The 17,358-nt window shown below is 32.2% G+C and overlaps 1 protein-coding gene across 1 annotated transcript in view; it reads left to right on the top strand.

Annotated features, from left to right (window-relative positions):
• LOC129224135 (trafficking protein particle complex subunit 8-like) overlaps positions 1 to 17,358 on the top strand; it is a 109,031-nt gene that overhangs the window by 41,983 nt on the left and 49,690 nt on the right. Inside the window, exons 13-17 of the mRNA XM_054858550.1 lie at positions 2,979 to 3,164; positions 6,008 to 6,116; positions 7,195 to 7,374; positions 10,123 to 10,268; positions 11,329 to 11,403. Of these exons, the coding sequence (XP_054714525.1) occupies positions 2,979 to 3,164; positions 6,008 to 6,116; positions 7,195 to 7,374; positions 10,123 to 10,268; positions 11,329 to 11,403 (696 nt within the window). The remainder of the gene's footprint in view (positions 1 to 2,978; positions 3,165 to 6,007; positions 6,117 to 7,194; positions 7,375 to 10,122; positions 10,269 to 11,328; positions 11,404 to 17,358) is intronic.

Raw genomic sequence — 17,358 nt, 5'->3', positions numbered from 1 at the left:
TTCACAGCTACTGTTTGTGATAGAGTTTGCATTTATTAGGCCTTAAATATAGTAGAGTCCTGATAAAGGTCAAGATTCACGGTCGCCACTCGCCACGTGGCGACCTAGTTTGAAAAAGTGGCGATCTAAAATAGCGTCATCAGTCGCCATTCCCTCCCCCCCCCCCCCTGTTGTTCCTAAGAAAAAAAAAATCTTGGTATGAACAGGAATTATGCACAAACTCAAGAGGGTGGTAGAAAATAAATCGCTTTGGAAGCATATGCCCGAGGATAAACACATCAAGGAAGATCGCTTTTTGACCAGAACGGCAATTCTTTTCAGTTACGTGTAAAACATAGACGCCATGTTTGGTCACTCACAAGATGGAAGTAGGCAAAGTACTTAAGTGCTTAAGTTTGCAAAAACAAAGCAGAGTTTGATGTTTATTGAAATTCAAAGTAATGAAAATAATGTAAAAAGGGCTTTAAAGAATTTTGTTTATTTATTTATTATTATTTGAAGCAGTTTTCTCAAGAAATGAAAAATTTTGTATTTAAAATTTCATCTTATTCTTATTGCATTGCATGCTTATGTGCTAAAAGCTATAACAGTTATATTAAATTGATGTTTAATGAGGATTTTAAATTTTATTATTATTTTTATGCTACAAATTCAAAAACCTAAATCTTAATTTTTAGTGCAGTCGCCATATTTGGTCACTTCCAAGATGGAAGTAGACGAGATTCTTTAAGTGCCTAAGTTTCCAAAAATAGAATTGGATGTCTACTGCAATACCATGCAAACTATTGAACATTCTGCAAAATGTGCCATATTCCCCCCCCCCCCTGGATAATTAATTATTTTCTTGAAAAACGCAAAGTTTTTCCTTCAAATTTTATCTTCAGAATATTATTTTATCCATATTGCTTTAGACGCTAATGTGCTAAAAACTGACTCTTTCATGTAAATAATTGTTTTTTGAGGGTTTTTAACTAACAAAATTACTTTCAAACCTTAAATTTTTCGAGTAGTCGCCATGTTTGGTCATTCGCATGATGGAAGCAGACAAGACTATTTAATTGCCTAAGTTTCCAAAAACAGAATTGGATGCCTGTCTCAGTGCAAACTACTGAAAATTAACGTAAAAAAGGACCAGAAATTACTTTTTTTTTAAAATTAGTTTCTGGAAAAGTGAAATTTAATCAACAAAATTGTATTTTTTGTAAATGTTATCTAAAATGCAGTTTCCTGCTGACTTTTCATTGATTTACATTTATTTATCTATTTATTTCGAAAAAAAAGCATGTTTATAGTTTTTAAAATTTAATTCTGTAAAGTTCTGTTTGTTTTTTCATGAAAGTAGTAAAAAAACGCCTCTCCCATTTTGTACTTCAACACTCTGTGACAGTGGTGGCCACCAAGTCTTTGGGATCTAGTGGCCACTAAGAAATTTTCTGAATCTTGACCTTTAAGTCCTGAAAATCCGAGTCTTGTAAGTCCGAGGTTTTGTTTAATTCAAGGTGCTCTTTCTAAGGTATATTTTTAACTGCTAAAAATAATTTGCATTAAAATCTGCAAATTGAAATATTTTGGTGTTGTGTAATCTTTTTAACTTTTTGCAACCAAGTATGGTACGACCTTGTTTATCTAGACTAACTAGTACTGAACACAGTCCAGATGACCGAAAAGCCAGATGATCCAGATTGTATAGGTAATAAGCAAATCTGTAAATAGTCAAGTAAACGTTCATTTTGACAAAAAAACCATACTTGCCATACCATAGCAAAGTGGCATAGAATTGCTTAAGAGAAGTTGGAAAATATCAAAACAAATTTTAGCATGATTTCTGAAGAAGTTTCAGTTTACTTGTCTTCTAGTTTAATCATGTGTGTCCTTTGAATAAAGCAAGGATAATCTAACACTTTATCATCATAGTTCAGCTTCTCTGGTGTTTGTTAGATTACCAGAATTTACTGTTGAATTTAAGCAGGAGCTGTACATTCAATCAAAATAAAAAGTGAATATATGTTGCACTTATAGTTATGTTCATGTTATTAAAATTTAAAATTATCTATGTGAACATGATATTTTTTAAGCTACAAATTTGGTTTGGACAATACAGAGATCCCGATAAATGATGTTCTGCTGCAATAAAAAGGTATGAAGAAATTAGTGTCAACAACAAGTGGCATAGAATATTCATTGTCCGTTAGGAGTAGATTAATAGATGCCTTGCAGATAATAACTTTACATGAAAAATGCCTTGATATTATAATTGATTTTCTTCAAGCAATGAACAAACTTACTTTTTGGATCATTAGCTGCAACAATCAAAATGAGACTGCATAACTTGATGATGTACAAGTAGCATATATGAAAATTTAACCTTCTACAATTTAATGCTTTTGTGTTATGTGAGATAAATACATACACACACACATAGATCATCAAGCTCATGAAATTGAATTTGAGGATAGTTAAAGTGCATTTTTTCGGTTGCCTACAAGTTATACACAAATACAATCGAACATCATAAAAAAAACAGTCAACATTCATTTGTAGGTTTATAAAATGGAAATTTGTGTCAAAAATTGTGCGAAGATAATTTTTCTCGTCTATCAATATTTCCCATCCTCAGTGTTTCTTTGTCTTTCTACAAGGCAGCAAAGGGTTCTCAAACTTACCTCACACATACAAACTTTTAAAGAAATTTTTCGAATATTCCAAACTTTCTGTAGTTTGAGCTTGCATGAGACCCAATTAGCTCTGCTTTTTAAGACTACTGTATAGAATTAGCAAAAACAAAATTGTTGCTAAAATAGTTTCTTTTACTTTAATTTCCTTATTTAGGTTTTAAGTTAACGTTCACTATATTTGCAGAACAAATTACGTTATAGTATTTACATCAAAATTATATTGCAATTTGTACAAATAGAGAGAAAAAATTCATTTAATGCCCACAGATATCAAAATGATAGTTATACTCATTTTATCTTTAGGTTTACAATTCAGTTGGTTGGAACTTTGCCAACAATCATATAAACTTCACCATAGGACGTCTGTCAGTGCAGCTAGAACAGCTAGAGAGTGCGTGTACGGCATTTGAACCACTTTTAGTATCGAAGTGTCAGTTACCAGCAGCTGAGCAAGCTAATTACCTCAGGGAATACCTGTTTGTGTTGAAAGTAAGTTTCGATTGCACATTACTTTGCTTTTAAATTTCTAATTACAGGGTATTCCAAAAGTAACGATCCAATTTCGTGATCAGCATGTTTAATGAAGGAAACATATTCATCTACTGAACAAGGAAATCAACTAGTTTCTTCATATTAGCTGTTGGTTGTAGCAGCCGTGAATAAGTGATACTGCGAATAAGTAAAGAAATGTTTGCCTCTATTAAAAAAATAATTGCAACTAGTTGTTATGGCTAATATGCACATTGTGTTTTAATTATTAGTACATTCAAAAGAATGTAACATTCTAAAATTTGTGGAAAAAATTGAAAGAGGAAGATGATAAACAGCAATTTCAAGATAGGTTGTAATCCACAAGACAGACAATTTTACCTCCAAGCAAATTGAAATATACTCGGGTAAAACGTATATGTATGCAAAATATTCAACAATTTATTCTCAATACACAATTAGCCTTCTACTACCTCCCCAATGACGAATAATTACAGTATTCAATCATGAACATTTTGAGTGAGAAGGTCAGAAATTCTTGTTTCCTCTAGCCGCGACTTTTAATTTAATGCATGTATTATTTATGAAATTATTAAAGTAGTTATATAGCAAACCGAACTTATTAAACACAATGTTTGTTTTAACTGTGGTTCTGTATTAAACATGATTGTATTAAGAAAGTTCAACAACGCATAGGAGTTTAATAAAGCTCAAGATGTTAACCTTACATGGTCAACGCACCGAGACCAGAATCTGTCATGGAACGGAACACATGCTATAGTTGATCAGCTGTGATGCTGCTGACTGCTTGCACAATCCTCACATGCAGCTGATGCAGATTTATAACTTTAACCCTTTAAACAAGGGATTTGATATAACCCCAAGCAAAGAAGACAAGGGGCGTTAGATCAGGTGGATTCATTAGTTTGGTGGCTGTTTTCCGTGTTTTCACTGGTACAGCAGACACACTTCTTCATATGTTTTACCATACAGTTTCCAGGAAACAATGGCTATTATTTCTTCTAACGAAAGCTTTTCTTCATTAACTTGTGAAAGGAATCAATACATGGGTCATTCTTCAAAAAGTGTAATTTTTCTGTCACACACCTTTTACAGTAAAGACTTTAAGGAACAATTCATTTAATAATGATTTTTAATTTCATCAAAAATATATCTTTTTAAACCTGCCAACAATTTTTTAATAATAATTTTTATTTTAGTACATTTTTGGTTCACAGCATGTGAATTTCTCACCTCTGTGGCATGTCACACAGTGTGACTGTTTATGTTGCTTAATAACTTGTTTAATTAAAAGTATATACTTATTTATTTATTATTCCTTTCACAAGTGTCTCAAATATTAATTGTTTAAGTATATTTTTTAATATTGTATTTTAGTTCGTTTTAGTAGGATAAGAAGCCATGTCACACAATAAATTCTCACCTTTGTTACCTAAACACAAAATGACATTCCTCATTAACACGTGGCAGTAATGACATCAAATTTTATTTTCCATGATGCAAGAGAGCCCTCTTGTTTATTTTCAGCTATAGTTGAAGTTGTGAGATTTTTGCCGATAAACAAGAAGATAGATTTTGCTTTAAAAACTTCGTGTGGTTATTCTGACATCTCACCTCAGTGAACTTGAATTTCAGGGATGTAAATTAATGTAAAAAAAGAAGTGAACATGTTTTCATACGCTTAACATGTGCAGATTCTAGCAAGGAAGAAAAAAAAATATTTCTGAAAAATGTATTTATTAGACCTAATATTAATGGAAAATTCCTCACCTCCGTGACAGACCTTATCAATGTCATTATTTCTGGAGTGAAAATGAATGATGGAGGAAAAATACATAAATAATAGGCATTCTACCAAAATTATAAATTGCCAGTATATTCTTAAATTTACTAAATACTATTTTTAACATACATTTGAAACCAGTAATTAATTCATGCTTTAATTAAGAGAGTTTAATATTATATTCCCATTAATCATTAAAATAGCTGATTGTTTACACAATCAACAAAATTACTACTTTGCTATTAAATTGGCCTCAATTTTTAAATGTTAAGTGTTTTTCTTTTGTTTTATTTCCCTGAACAAGGCATTTTTTTATTTATGAGTAAAATAATTGGAACTTAGCTGGGCCATTGTTTACGGTTACTTTTAGTAGGTAACGTTTCCATGTGAGAATGAGAAAAAAAAACACAAAAGGTTTCGAAATTGAAAAATTTTTGCGTTCAAAAGTTACATTTTCTGGAGAATGACCCACTTCTGTTTTTTCATGGAAATTGATTGTTGCTTTTGGAACACCCTGCGTAATAATTTTTCAAATGTATGTTAAAAATGATGCAAAGTGGTTTGTTTCTGCATAATTTTATCAATCATGGTGGCGCAGTGTTCGATTTTGACATAACTATTTTCGGGGAGTTGAATTTTCCATAAACAATTTTTTAATTATTTCTTTTGCTCAGTAATGGATGTATCTCGTAGATACGTCTGTTACAGAACCAAAAAATATTATTTAGTGTTGCTGGATATCTTCAAAATTTTGTTGCATTATATGGATGTGGAATTCATATTCTTGCAATGAAAGAGTAGTTAATGCAATGAAACAAGAATATAACATATTTGGAGTCCTTGTAGGGTTTTTTGTGTAACAAATATTTACATATATTAAAATGAAGTTGCTTTAAATTACTTATAGGTGGCTGCTAAAGTCAAAGAGTTCAAAGCCTTATATGTTCATATATTGATGTTCTCTCTATCAATTAGCTCATTTCAATTTTATTCTGTGCATGTCAATAAGGATGTCATTTTATTTTCATGTTCTTTTCAGAGACTGATTAGCAAGAAAAGTGATAGCAAACTTCCTACTTTACCGGTGCCATTAATAAATGCTGATGCTACTAAAATCCTTTTATCCGAAGACTCAGTCAATGATGAAAGTAAGTTTTTAGTTCATTCAGAGCTGATGTTCCAGGAATATTTTTGGTAAGCAGGAGCAAATTTGCCCATAAACGAACTTTCTCCATTATCGGCAAAGTTCGGGAATCGATAAACTTTGAATCCACAAATTATTTATTTAGATTTAGACAAATGTATTTGCATGTAAAAAAAAAAATCCTCAAATAATCACAAATATGAAACATATCTTTATACTTCAAATATTTGAACAATTATTTTCTGAGCACCAGAGGAAACAAGTTGGATGATTAATGTTTTGTGCAAAGAAGAATGTGAAGTCAAAAAGAGAGAGAGATAGAGAGATGACAGATTATGACATATTTTTCATTTCTAGGTTCCTCTCTGCTATGAATGGTGGAAGTTGAATGCATTCTTTTAATATGTCCCTCTTTTTCAGTTGAATTGTGTCACAGTTAGGTCTTCTTTTCAGTTTCAAAAAAGTTATTTATTTTTGAGAAATCATTTTCCTGAAACATTAAATGATTTTCAAAATGTTATCCTATTTAGGTAGTGTGGGAAGTAAAGTACCTGCCTTATCAAACAACAGTACTCAAAAACATTCGTATTTTATATCATTCAAAAATATATATATTTTTTTGCATTATGATTTTTTTAATAATACCTACAAATTAAAAAAAAAAGCTGAATACAATGTCTAGTAAAATTTATTTAAAAAGAAAAGAGAGAGAGGGAGAAAACTATGCTCAAAGAGGGGGGTGGGGGGAAGGGTTCTCATTGTGATTTCTGTACCAATAATTATCTTCTCATGGGCATAAAAGGTTATCAAAGAGACTTTTCATAGCCTGCCCTGGGTAGATGATGTGGAAGAAGATTGTATTGTCCTTAAGTCAAAGAAATGGAAAGCTTAGCTGCAAATAGAGAGGCTGGAAACAGCTGGTTTAGAGAAGGCCTTGGTCCACCCAGGGCTGTTGTGCCATGGATAATAATGACAAAAGGTTATCATAACCTCTCAAAGCGTTTCCTATGCAAATGTTATCAACATATTAATATGGTTCATGTTTTACATGCCTTGAGCACTAATTCTTCCTTTGTCTGTAGATGGTGCTTATTGCGTAACCGGACGAGGCTTCGATCGTGGGGATTTGAATAACAATATTTGGATGAAATTGGAAGAAATCATTGCTTCACATGCTCTTAACAATCCTGTGTATACTACCCAGCTGCAGTGTTTTACAAATAGGACAAGCAATGTTTCCAGGCCTAATGCAATTGTTGATGGTAAGTCAGCTTTTATTGCCTTTATTAAAACTAAAATTGGATTTTGTCCTTCTTTTGCAAGTGTCATTTTAGATCCCTTCCTTCCTCCTTTTGTGCGTCTCTTTACAATGAGATGTGATAACCTAAGAGAATTATTTTCAATTGCTTCAAGCATTTGATAATTTCTTGTGCTGTGTTAATATTGACTATTAAATATTTTGGGTTTTTGTACAGTGCTAAAGTTTATTTAAAAATTGCAGTCAGTTCTCTGTTAAACAACTCTGTGTTTAACGACTTTCTCTGTTTAGAGACAAATTTTTCACGATCCTTGACCCTCCACTATAGTATTAGAAAAATTCTGTTTAAGAATGCAGTCTACTTAAGGACGGTTTTTTGTGGTCCCTTGGGAGTCATTAAATAGAGAATCATTGAAATTGCTCCAAGAGTGATTCCAATTTTCCAAATATATTTTATAATTTGTGAGTTTATCTTGTTTTGTTTTCATTACAACATGTCATGCAGTATGAAATACAGTAATCTATTAAGTATGATAAATGCTACTGAATTTTATCTGGTCTACATTTAAAAAAAAATCAGGTATGAATTTTCATTGTTATTTTTTGGTCATACTTCATACATTTTGCTCACTCCTTTCAAAAATGTAACATTTCAAAAATTAACAATTTTGAATTATGCCTTTTTTTGAACTGCTATGAATGAGAGCATATGAGTGGCTTATCTCTGCCAGACATGCATTTCTATAACTTAATATTTGGCCATTATAGAGCAAAAATGTCGTTTTTGCATTCTCAAGTATTTTCGGAATTTTCTTTTCAAGAATGTTCCATCTTGGGTTGTACTTACCGTATCATCCCGCATTATCGGGCATGCCACAAAATTCGAGGGTCACTAGATTTTCAGTAACACCTACCTGGCCCTTTCCGGCATACCGGAAAAACCGAGGTTAAGAAACAAGTTTTTGATACTATAAAAAAAAATGTTCACTTTGAAATGAATATAAGTTCTATGCATGTGTCTATACAAAGACACACACGCCTATATACATACACACACACACGCTTGTGGTTGTGAAAAACATAACTTGAATTTAAAATGACAAAAATTCTATTTTTTTTTGTGATGAAAATTTTTCTAGTTAGGTAGGTACTCAATTATTATTCATTTGAATTTGCTATAGAAACAAAAAGAAAAATGGAATTTTGTCTATTACTCATCCCGTCTGTTACTCGTCCTTTTAGCCTGTCTGTTACTGTATATCATCAGATTTTTCGGTGTCTGTTACTGGAGTTTGGAGCTTTCTTCGAAATTTAGCAAATAAAAATATAATTGACTAATTCAGAGAATCCAGAAGCAGCCAAACGTTAGATAAGATGTTGTTGCATGGGAGAAAAATAGTTTTAAAAATCTAACTACATTTAAAGGGTCTGAAAATTGAGTTAACCTGAGAGTGATTTCTTAAGCACGTCTGTTACTGGTGCCGTTACCCTACCTGTAACAAAAATAATAAAGCATTTGGGTGACAAAACATTGTTGTCTTTTTTGAACAGTTGAAAAAAACTTATGAACCCAAAACCAATAGAAAGATATCCAACTCTGTAACAGACTCTGAGAGACGGCGACATCTTCATTCGCCTCTGATTTTTCTACAATTGAAAAGAATCTGTAAGTATTCATCAATGTCCGACTTATTATATTCATAAAATACTTAATTTAGGAAAAGATTTTTGCCACATTTTTTACTATTATATTTCATGAGATTCATTGTATTTTTCTGCATAGAAGATGGATATGTGTCCTGTGTCGAGTGTTACGCTAATGTTTAATCAATATCTAAATGTGTCATGTCCATAGAACATTTAATTTTTATTAGATTTTGTATTATTTATTTATTGTATTGCGTTGGCTGGTGTGAATACTGGTCTAAACTAAACAGGTTACAATACAACTTAACTAGGTCATTTCAATGTATTGACTTATTATTGATTAAGTTTAATCAATAAAAATTTTAAGTATTTAATTTGCAGTTGTTAAAAATTAAGTTTTCAACCAACTAATGGCCAATCTTGTGCTTTTGTTAACACCTAAAGAAACCTAAGTTCAAGAAAACTGTTGTACGTAAGACTACATTCCTTGAGTATGACCCCCCCCCCCCCTAAAATGAAATCCTGTATCCGCCCCTGAGTGAAAGATGGTATTATTTTTTCCTAAAACAGTATTGCACACTAGAAAAGAGCATTTTTCATTCTTATTTTTTAATCAAGAACTCACTATTTTCCCTTATGTCGGTGTTTCTCGGAGAGGAATTAGTAACAATAATGACATATTTTGAGATTTTTTAAATAGTATCTTTGAAATTTAGTTCAAGGAGGTCATAAATAAAACTCAACATTTTAAAACTTTCACTTTTTACGCTTCATCTTCATGAAATATCTAGTTTTACTAACTAATAACTTTCTTTTAATTTTAAAAATTGCTCTCTAGAAAAATTATGTGTTTTAAGATATGGCATTCTTGAAAGGAGTGAGCAATATGGTTGGTAGTTGAAGATTTTCTATTTTAGGATGTTAAATAAGAGTTGTGTAGTGCATAAACTTAAGAAATTTTGCCCCATTTCTTGTAATCATTTTTAAATGTGTTTTGGTTAAAATGTTGTATTTATTGTTTTTAACTTGATTATGTTTTGTCGACTAATTTCTTTAAAATGCTTTTTTTTCCATTTCTTAGTTTTGTATGTTATTTTCTTTTTAGAGGTCATAAGCATAGAAATGAGTATAAAAAATCCCCTCTCTGTCAATCTGGTCATTGAAGATGTCTATCCACTCTGGACTTTCAGCCAACAGTCAGAAGGGAATGAAGAAGCCGTTATTTTGAGCAATGAAATTGAGACTGAGAAAGTATGTTTAATTTAATTTTTATCTTTCTTTTGACACTTATTTATTTCATTTTTTGTCTTTTTATTTTTCTTGATGCTTTGTGAAATGTGATTTTCATACAAGTAAAATATTGTAAAAAAAAAAAAAAAATGAAATTTTTTTTTAATTTTTGAAATTACCTTGTGAAGATAAGAAAGAACTGTGTTGTGCAGTGTAAATATAGAGGCAAAGCTGAAAGCTGTCCGTAGCTGTAAGTTTATTCAACATATAGTGGTGTGATAAAAGTTTCCTATTATATCACCTCTGTAATTTTATACAGCATGCAGTGCTGTTCTACAAGCTTTACATCACCAAAGCATGGATGGTATACGTTAACTTAAACATAAGCCAAATCCTTCATATCTCCAGCAGCTTTACACAGCACCCTCTCCCCCCCGCCCCTTCTCATGGTGAATTGGGACATAGCCAATCACTTTACTTCTATAGGCTTAATTTATTTTATAAGTTTTTTTTTTTTTTTTTAAATTTCATGAAACGTTTTATGTGGTTTCTAGTTTCTTTTTTTGCTTAGAAGTCTTAAAAAAAAAAATGCATGGCATCACCAAATAAGTGGTTTTTACATAACTTTGACCAAAAAAGGAGAAAATAAAACAGAAAAGAATTTCTAAGATTATAAATGCTCTGTGGCAAACCTGCAATGGAAAAGTACCTAGTAGTGTCACTTATGGAGCAAGTATTTTTTTTACTTAATAAATAATTTTGCTTAAGTATGACTTGTTTTATTGCATGTCAAATTCAGGCAGTTATTGAAGTTATGACTAAAACTCACTGATTTAAATATATTCATGTTAAAATCTTTTCCATGTCTTTGAAACAAGACATTTTCATCTTGGTCTTTGTTGTGTTATAAAAATAAATTTTAATTTCAGAAAAATCTTCTGAGCTTTAATTTTTTTAAATACTGCTATAACAAATTAGTGTTTAAGAATATTTTTGTGTCTAATTTTTTCAAACCATCCATGCATACATGCAGGAAATTTAAGTTTTTGCTTTTTAATATAAAGTCATTCATTAATTTCAGGATAGTCTGCATGAAGCTATTGTTAAAACTACAATGTTGCCAAAAGTTTCATTTGAACCTCATGAAGAAAAGAAAGTGAGTTGCTAAAAGAATTTTCCAATAGTTTGACTTTTTTTCCTAATATTATATTATTGTTGTTGTGTCTAATGTCGTGCAGAGTGCAAAAGGTTTAGATGCCTCCAAAAGTCTTGATAACAAGATCTGCTAATTCTGGAGCCCGATGGCTGTACAGGATTTCAATTGGTGATGCTCCAAGTTAGAGGAGGGAGTGAATAATGGCCTGACAATTAAAAACATGATCAGGGGTGAGTTGTAAATGGAGATAGTGCTTGCAGATGGGGTAGGATTTATTATTAGTTGGTAATATCTTCATGTCCTTGAAATGTCCATTGCGTAGCCCAGCTATTGTAGAAGAGAGGTTTCTTGGGCAGTGAAGGTCAGGGATTGTTGCCTTGCTGAAAAGCTGATCGTAGATCCCTTGCCTGGCAACAGCATTCACGTCTGTGAAGGTGGCTGTTAGAGGTTGATCTTGGTCACGTGCTTCCTTTGCAAGGGCATCTACACACTCATTTCCCTTGATTCCGACATGAGCAGTGATACACTGGAGAACACAAGTTATCTTGAGTGAGTGGAGAAGAAAATTAATTTCTTGCATCAGTCTTGTTATGTATGACTTCAAGTGCTGATTTTGAGTCGGAAAAGATCACAATTTCTTCCATTTGGACTTTAGGAGTTGGGGAAAGAATATTATATTACTAGAAAGTCGCCTGTCATGGTATGGCGAGTGTCCATTGAGTGAAAATTTGCTTTACATTCGAACGCAGCCATTGCCTGTTTGGTGATATTTTGGTAATTTTAAGTTTTAACCCTAACTCCAGTGGGTTAACCCTTAACTCCAGTAGATAGCGATCATTGTTGACCATTTTTAGTCATCTTCATTCTCCTGAAATGACAGTCTTAACAGTAAAACAGTTAAGTCACTGGATCGAGTTCAGCCTTATCACAATAAAGCCTTTCCCTGCATGTTAAACTCTACCAAATCATTTTAACAAATTATCATCCCGTGGCGCGAGTTTCATTGTGTAGAGTATTCTTTCATGTTAATTAATAATATATAATTTAATTATCTATTAAAATTAGATTAAGTATTTCTTAATATAAAATTAATTTTTCAGTATCTTAACTGTAGCCAACATGTGATTGGTCAACAGCCAGAAGCTCATTTAAATATCAATGGATCAATCAGGTGTTGGCACACATGTAACTGCATTTCCAACTGTTGGTTTTTCAGCAACATGTTTTGATTTTCACCATGTATTCAGTTGCCTTTTATCTTGCAAGAAACAAATGGTGTTCATGTTAAATAAAAAAATTTTATTTAAAGGTTTATACTCTGATTTGAAACAGATAAGTAACTTTTAATTATATAACACATTGTTGAAACACGTGGGTTACTCTATCATCGGCTATTATTTATATGAGGATGAGGATGAAAATCTTACAAGTGAAACAGTTAAGTTCCTGCATCAAGTTCAGTCTTGTCACGATAAAGCATTTCCCTGCATGTTAAATATTACCAAAACGTATTATCAAATTTGATAACTTACGATGTTTAAACGAAAAGCCGAAGGGCTAAATTTCGTAAGTCAGTCAACAATGTTACATGCTTATACAAGCAGAGATAATATCACACAGTGGAAGGTGCAGAATCAAATGTTAATGTGAAGAAATGAACATTGGAAACTTGTTAAAATCTTACCAAAAATTTATTGGTCCATAGTAACTAAAATAAATATAACTAACAAAACTAAGTTCTTAAGAATAAAACCCGGCCATAAGTGGAGGCGGAGTTCGCAACTCCCCAACACCTATCGGACCTAACTCACAAGAGGCTGACGAACACAAAAGAGAGAGAAAGAATGATTGGAATCGTTCACTATTTATACTTGCCTCATTTGCATATGATTGGGCATCAAAGGATGCCAACCTAAAACTGAAACTTTACACGTGCCGAAAGAGTTGAGAAGTTAATCTAATTTGAATAAAGTTAATTTTATATTACATTACATTAGGAATGAGAACGCGGATAAATATCGTTTACCGATGTCTATCATATCCCCCCTTCTCATTCAGTAATGTTATTAAACTTTAAATTTTTATACAATTTTAATAGATTCAAAAATAACCCAAAAAAAAATCCACAAAGGGCCAGGCTTAATCTTTTACAAAAATTTAACAATTCAACAATAAACAAATATGGATATATATCCATCATAATACATCATCCATCAGCAGCTGCAGCTCAATACATCACCCCTTATTTGATTGAAGTCCTTTCTCAAAAAAGTCCTTCTTGCCTATAGATGATCCTAAGTCCAAGGAAATAGTAAGTCCAAGATTAACATTTCCACTGCAAACTATCTTGTCAAACTGTAATTGACAAAAATACTCGAAACAGTATCGTTGAAATAGATGGGCACAATGATTTTACAAAAAAATTTTTTTTTTTTTCACAATGACAAAATTATTTAAAACGCTTGGTTTCCAAAAATAAACTCCTGTCATTGAATCAAATTCCTCCATCTCAAAGATTAAACCAACGAGAAATTTGAAAAGAATTTCAGTTGTTACAAAAATATTTATACTTTAATACCCCATTATATTTATTATACTAAACAATTTAATACCATTAAAAATTAACAAAATATTTGTTCACAAAAACGATTCAGTTCAAAACGGGTCTGCGGCTTCGTAAAAATATCGGCCCTATTGGATTTACTACCTACATGTTTTACGGTAAAAATGTCCCGTTGAATCAAATCACGAACAAAAAATAATTTTACATCAATATGTTTTGTACGGTGATTTTCAATCGGAGATTTAACAAAGTCAATGGCCGATTGATTATCAACGTACATTACAGATTTAATTTTACTTTTTCTAACAATTCCCCAGCATAAACATTCGTTTAATACACGGTCAAACCACATAAGCTCTTTAGACACTTCACAAAGGGCCACAAACTCACTTTCCATAGTGGAAAGGCTAATACAACGTTCCTTGAAGGTTCGCCATTCAATCGGCGCATTATCCAACAAAATTAACTGCCCCCCGAGTGAAGTTCGATCATCTCGATTAGCTGCATAATCGGCGTCAGAAAAAGCTATTAATTGGGTTCTATTACAATTTAATTTAAGTTTTAAATCTTTTGTTTGAAAAACATAACCCAGAAGTTTTAAAAGACCGTTCCAATGAATGACACCAGGATTGCTTTGAAATTGACTGAAGATATTGACCGCATAACAAATGTCCGGTCTCGTTCTGCTCGCAATGAAAGAAAGACAATCCAACAAATTACGATAAGGAATCTTTGACATTTCAAATTTTTCATTTTCTGTATTAGGACAATTCGATTTCGAAAAAACAGTACCTTTACAAATCGGCAATGATGAAACCGGAAAATTAAAATGTTTGAACTTTTCAAAAACTTCAATGATATATTTAGTTTGAAACAAATTCAAACCATTCTCAGTTCTTTCAAATTCAACACCTAACAGTTTTTTCGTTTTTCCGAGAACTTTTAAGTCAAAATTTTTCCTAAGTAAATTTAAAACCTGATTTAAATTCTTTTCTTTCCGTGCGAGCAAAACAATATCGTCAACATACAACAATAAAATGACACATGAATTATAAATATAAACACAATTACATTCTTCAAATTTCTGAAAACCAATTTTCAATAAAACACTGTTTATCTCAAAAAACCACATACGGCCACTCTGGTGCAAACCGTAAATTGCTTTATTAAGCTTACAAACTAGATTTTCTTTCCCTTCCGTTGCAAAACCCGGTGGTTGTCTCATAAAGATGCATTCTTTTAGAGGTGCATATAAATAAGCATTCTTCACATCGCACTGCAAATCGAACCAACCTTCTGATATTTTCAAGGAAAAGAAAAATCGAACCAATGAAAAATGAATCGTCGGACTAAAAGTCTGATCGTACGATTCAGGGGATTGTGCATATCCCTGAGCAACAAGTCTCCCACGATACCTAACAATTTTCCCCGATTCATCTCTTTTAACATTGAAAACCCATCTCGATCCGATTGGTTTTTCATTTGCAGGCAAAGGTGTTAAATCCCACACTTTTCTAGAATGCATAACCTCTAATTCATCCCTCATTGAATCTAACCACTGGTCCTTTTGCTTAGATTTAAGAACCTGTTTGTAATTCTTAGGAATTACAATTTCATCATCTAGTCATAAATTACATAAATTTAAATGAACAGTTTGATCAGAAATTTCACCTTGATATAAATTTTTACCATTAAAATCAAATAAATGTGGCTTAAACAAAATAGCATTTTTAGAACAATATTTTTCAACATCATTTAAAGAACGTAATCGTTTAGAAGAATGTTTCTCATAAAAATAAATATCAGTACGAGATTTATCTGACCTTGGGATTGCTTTCCTCACCCATTCTGTTTCACGCAGCTGGGCGCGTGGTGGGTTTTCCCCATTTTCACTCAAGTCAGAATTCGAATCTGATTCATCCCCGCTCGTCTCGCTTTCACTCTCATCAGAAGATAAGAATTTAGACGGCGTACTCGGGCTTTCACTTCCGTTATCCGATTCGGAATTCGATTCATTTTCTTAATTTTCAGAATCTGATTGAATATTTGGCCATTTGAGACAGGGACCCAGCACAGCTCCACTAGAGTCACTCTCTGATATATTTTTAAAAGCTTCTTTGTAATAAAGATTTTCATTAAAATTTACATTTATACTTTCAAAAATTTTTCCGCTTTCGGGAATCCAGATACGAAAACCCTTAGTGTTAAATGCATAGCCCAAAAATATACCTTTTTTGGCTTTAACATCAAGTTTATGTCTTTGCTGACGGGGTGTTCCAAGATAACACAAAACACCGAAAGGTTTGACGTGCCTAGCACTTGGCTTACGTCCACCATATAACTCAAAAGGTGTTTTAGTTTGTCCTGAGTGACAAATCCTATTCCAAGTATAATTGAAATAAAGCATAGCATCCGGCCAAAATCTTTTACTTAGCCCGCTTTCTTCCAATAATACTGTTGCAGCATTAGCGGCTGAGCGATTGTACACTTCGGCCAAACCGTTCATCTCTGGACTGAAAATATTGGTTAACTCATGTTTTATACCGTTATCCAAACAATAATTGTCAAAAACTTTATTTACGAATTCTCCCCCGTTGTCAGTTCTAACAGCTTTTACTTTAAGATTTAAAAATCTTTCAGCACGCCTTATGTGCCTTATGAAAATTTCTGGTACTTTGCTCTTTTCACTAATTGGATACAAAGCAGATTTACGTGAAAAATCATCAATGATTGATAAATAAAAACGTTCTCCCTTATTTCCCTTAATATTACATGGACCCCACACATCAGCATGAAGTAATTCAAGGGGACATTTAGACCGTATTTTACCTATTGGTTTAAATGAAACACGTTTAAATTTACCAATTTTACAATTTTCACAATCTATTTTTACATTTTTGAATTTAGGCAGGCCATGGACACACTCAAATTCACCGCTCTTTCTGATACTATCGGTGTTAATATGTGCCAGCCTTCTATGCCACAATTCTAATTTTTCTACATTAGAGCATTCAATTTTCTCATTTTCGAAATGATCATTACTTTTATTTAGTTTTATACTTTCTTGATACGATTTATTATACAAAATTTGAGGTTTTACAAAATAAATGCCATTTCTTAAAATTGCTCTAAATATAAATCCATTTTGACCATATATCGTCACGGAGCCGTTTCCCCCTTCAAACTTAGCACCCCCCTTATCGAATTTAGTACCCGATAACAAATTTTGACGTAGATTAGGAGAGTACATTACATCTTTTAAAACAATGATAGTATCATCAAACTTTAATTTCACAGTTCCCATCCCCAAAATGGGGAAAGTTTCATTTCTAACGGCTACAGCCATTTCTTTGTTTCGCAATGGTTTAAAGTCCTCAAACGCACTACGAATG

The sequence above is a fragment of the Uloborus diversus genome, chromosome 6, assembly GCF_026930045.1.
Source record: "Uloborus diversus isolate 005 chromosome 6, Udiv.v.3.1, whole genome shotgun sequence".
NCBI classification, from domain to species: domain Eukaryota; kingdom Metazoa; phylum Arthropoda; class Arachnida; order Araneae; family Uloboridae; genus Uloborus; species Uloborus diversus.
The sequence above is the reverse complement of the archived record's forward strand: the minus strand, read 5'-3'. Positions and strand labels throughout refer to the sequence as shown.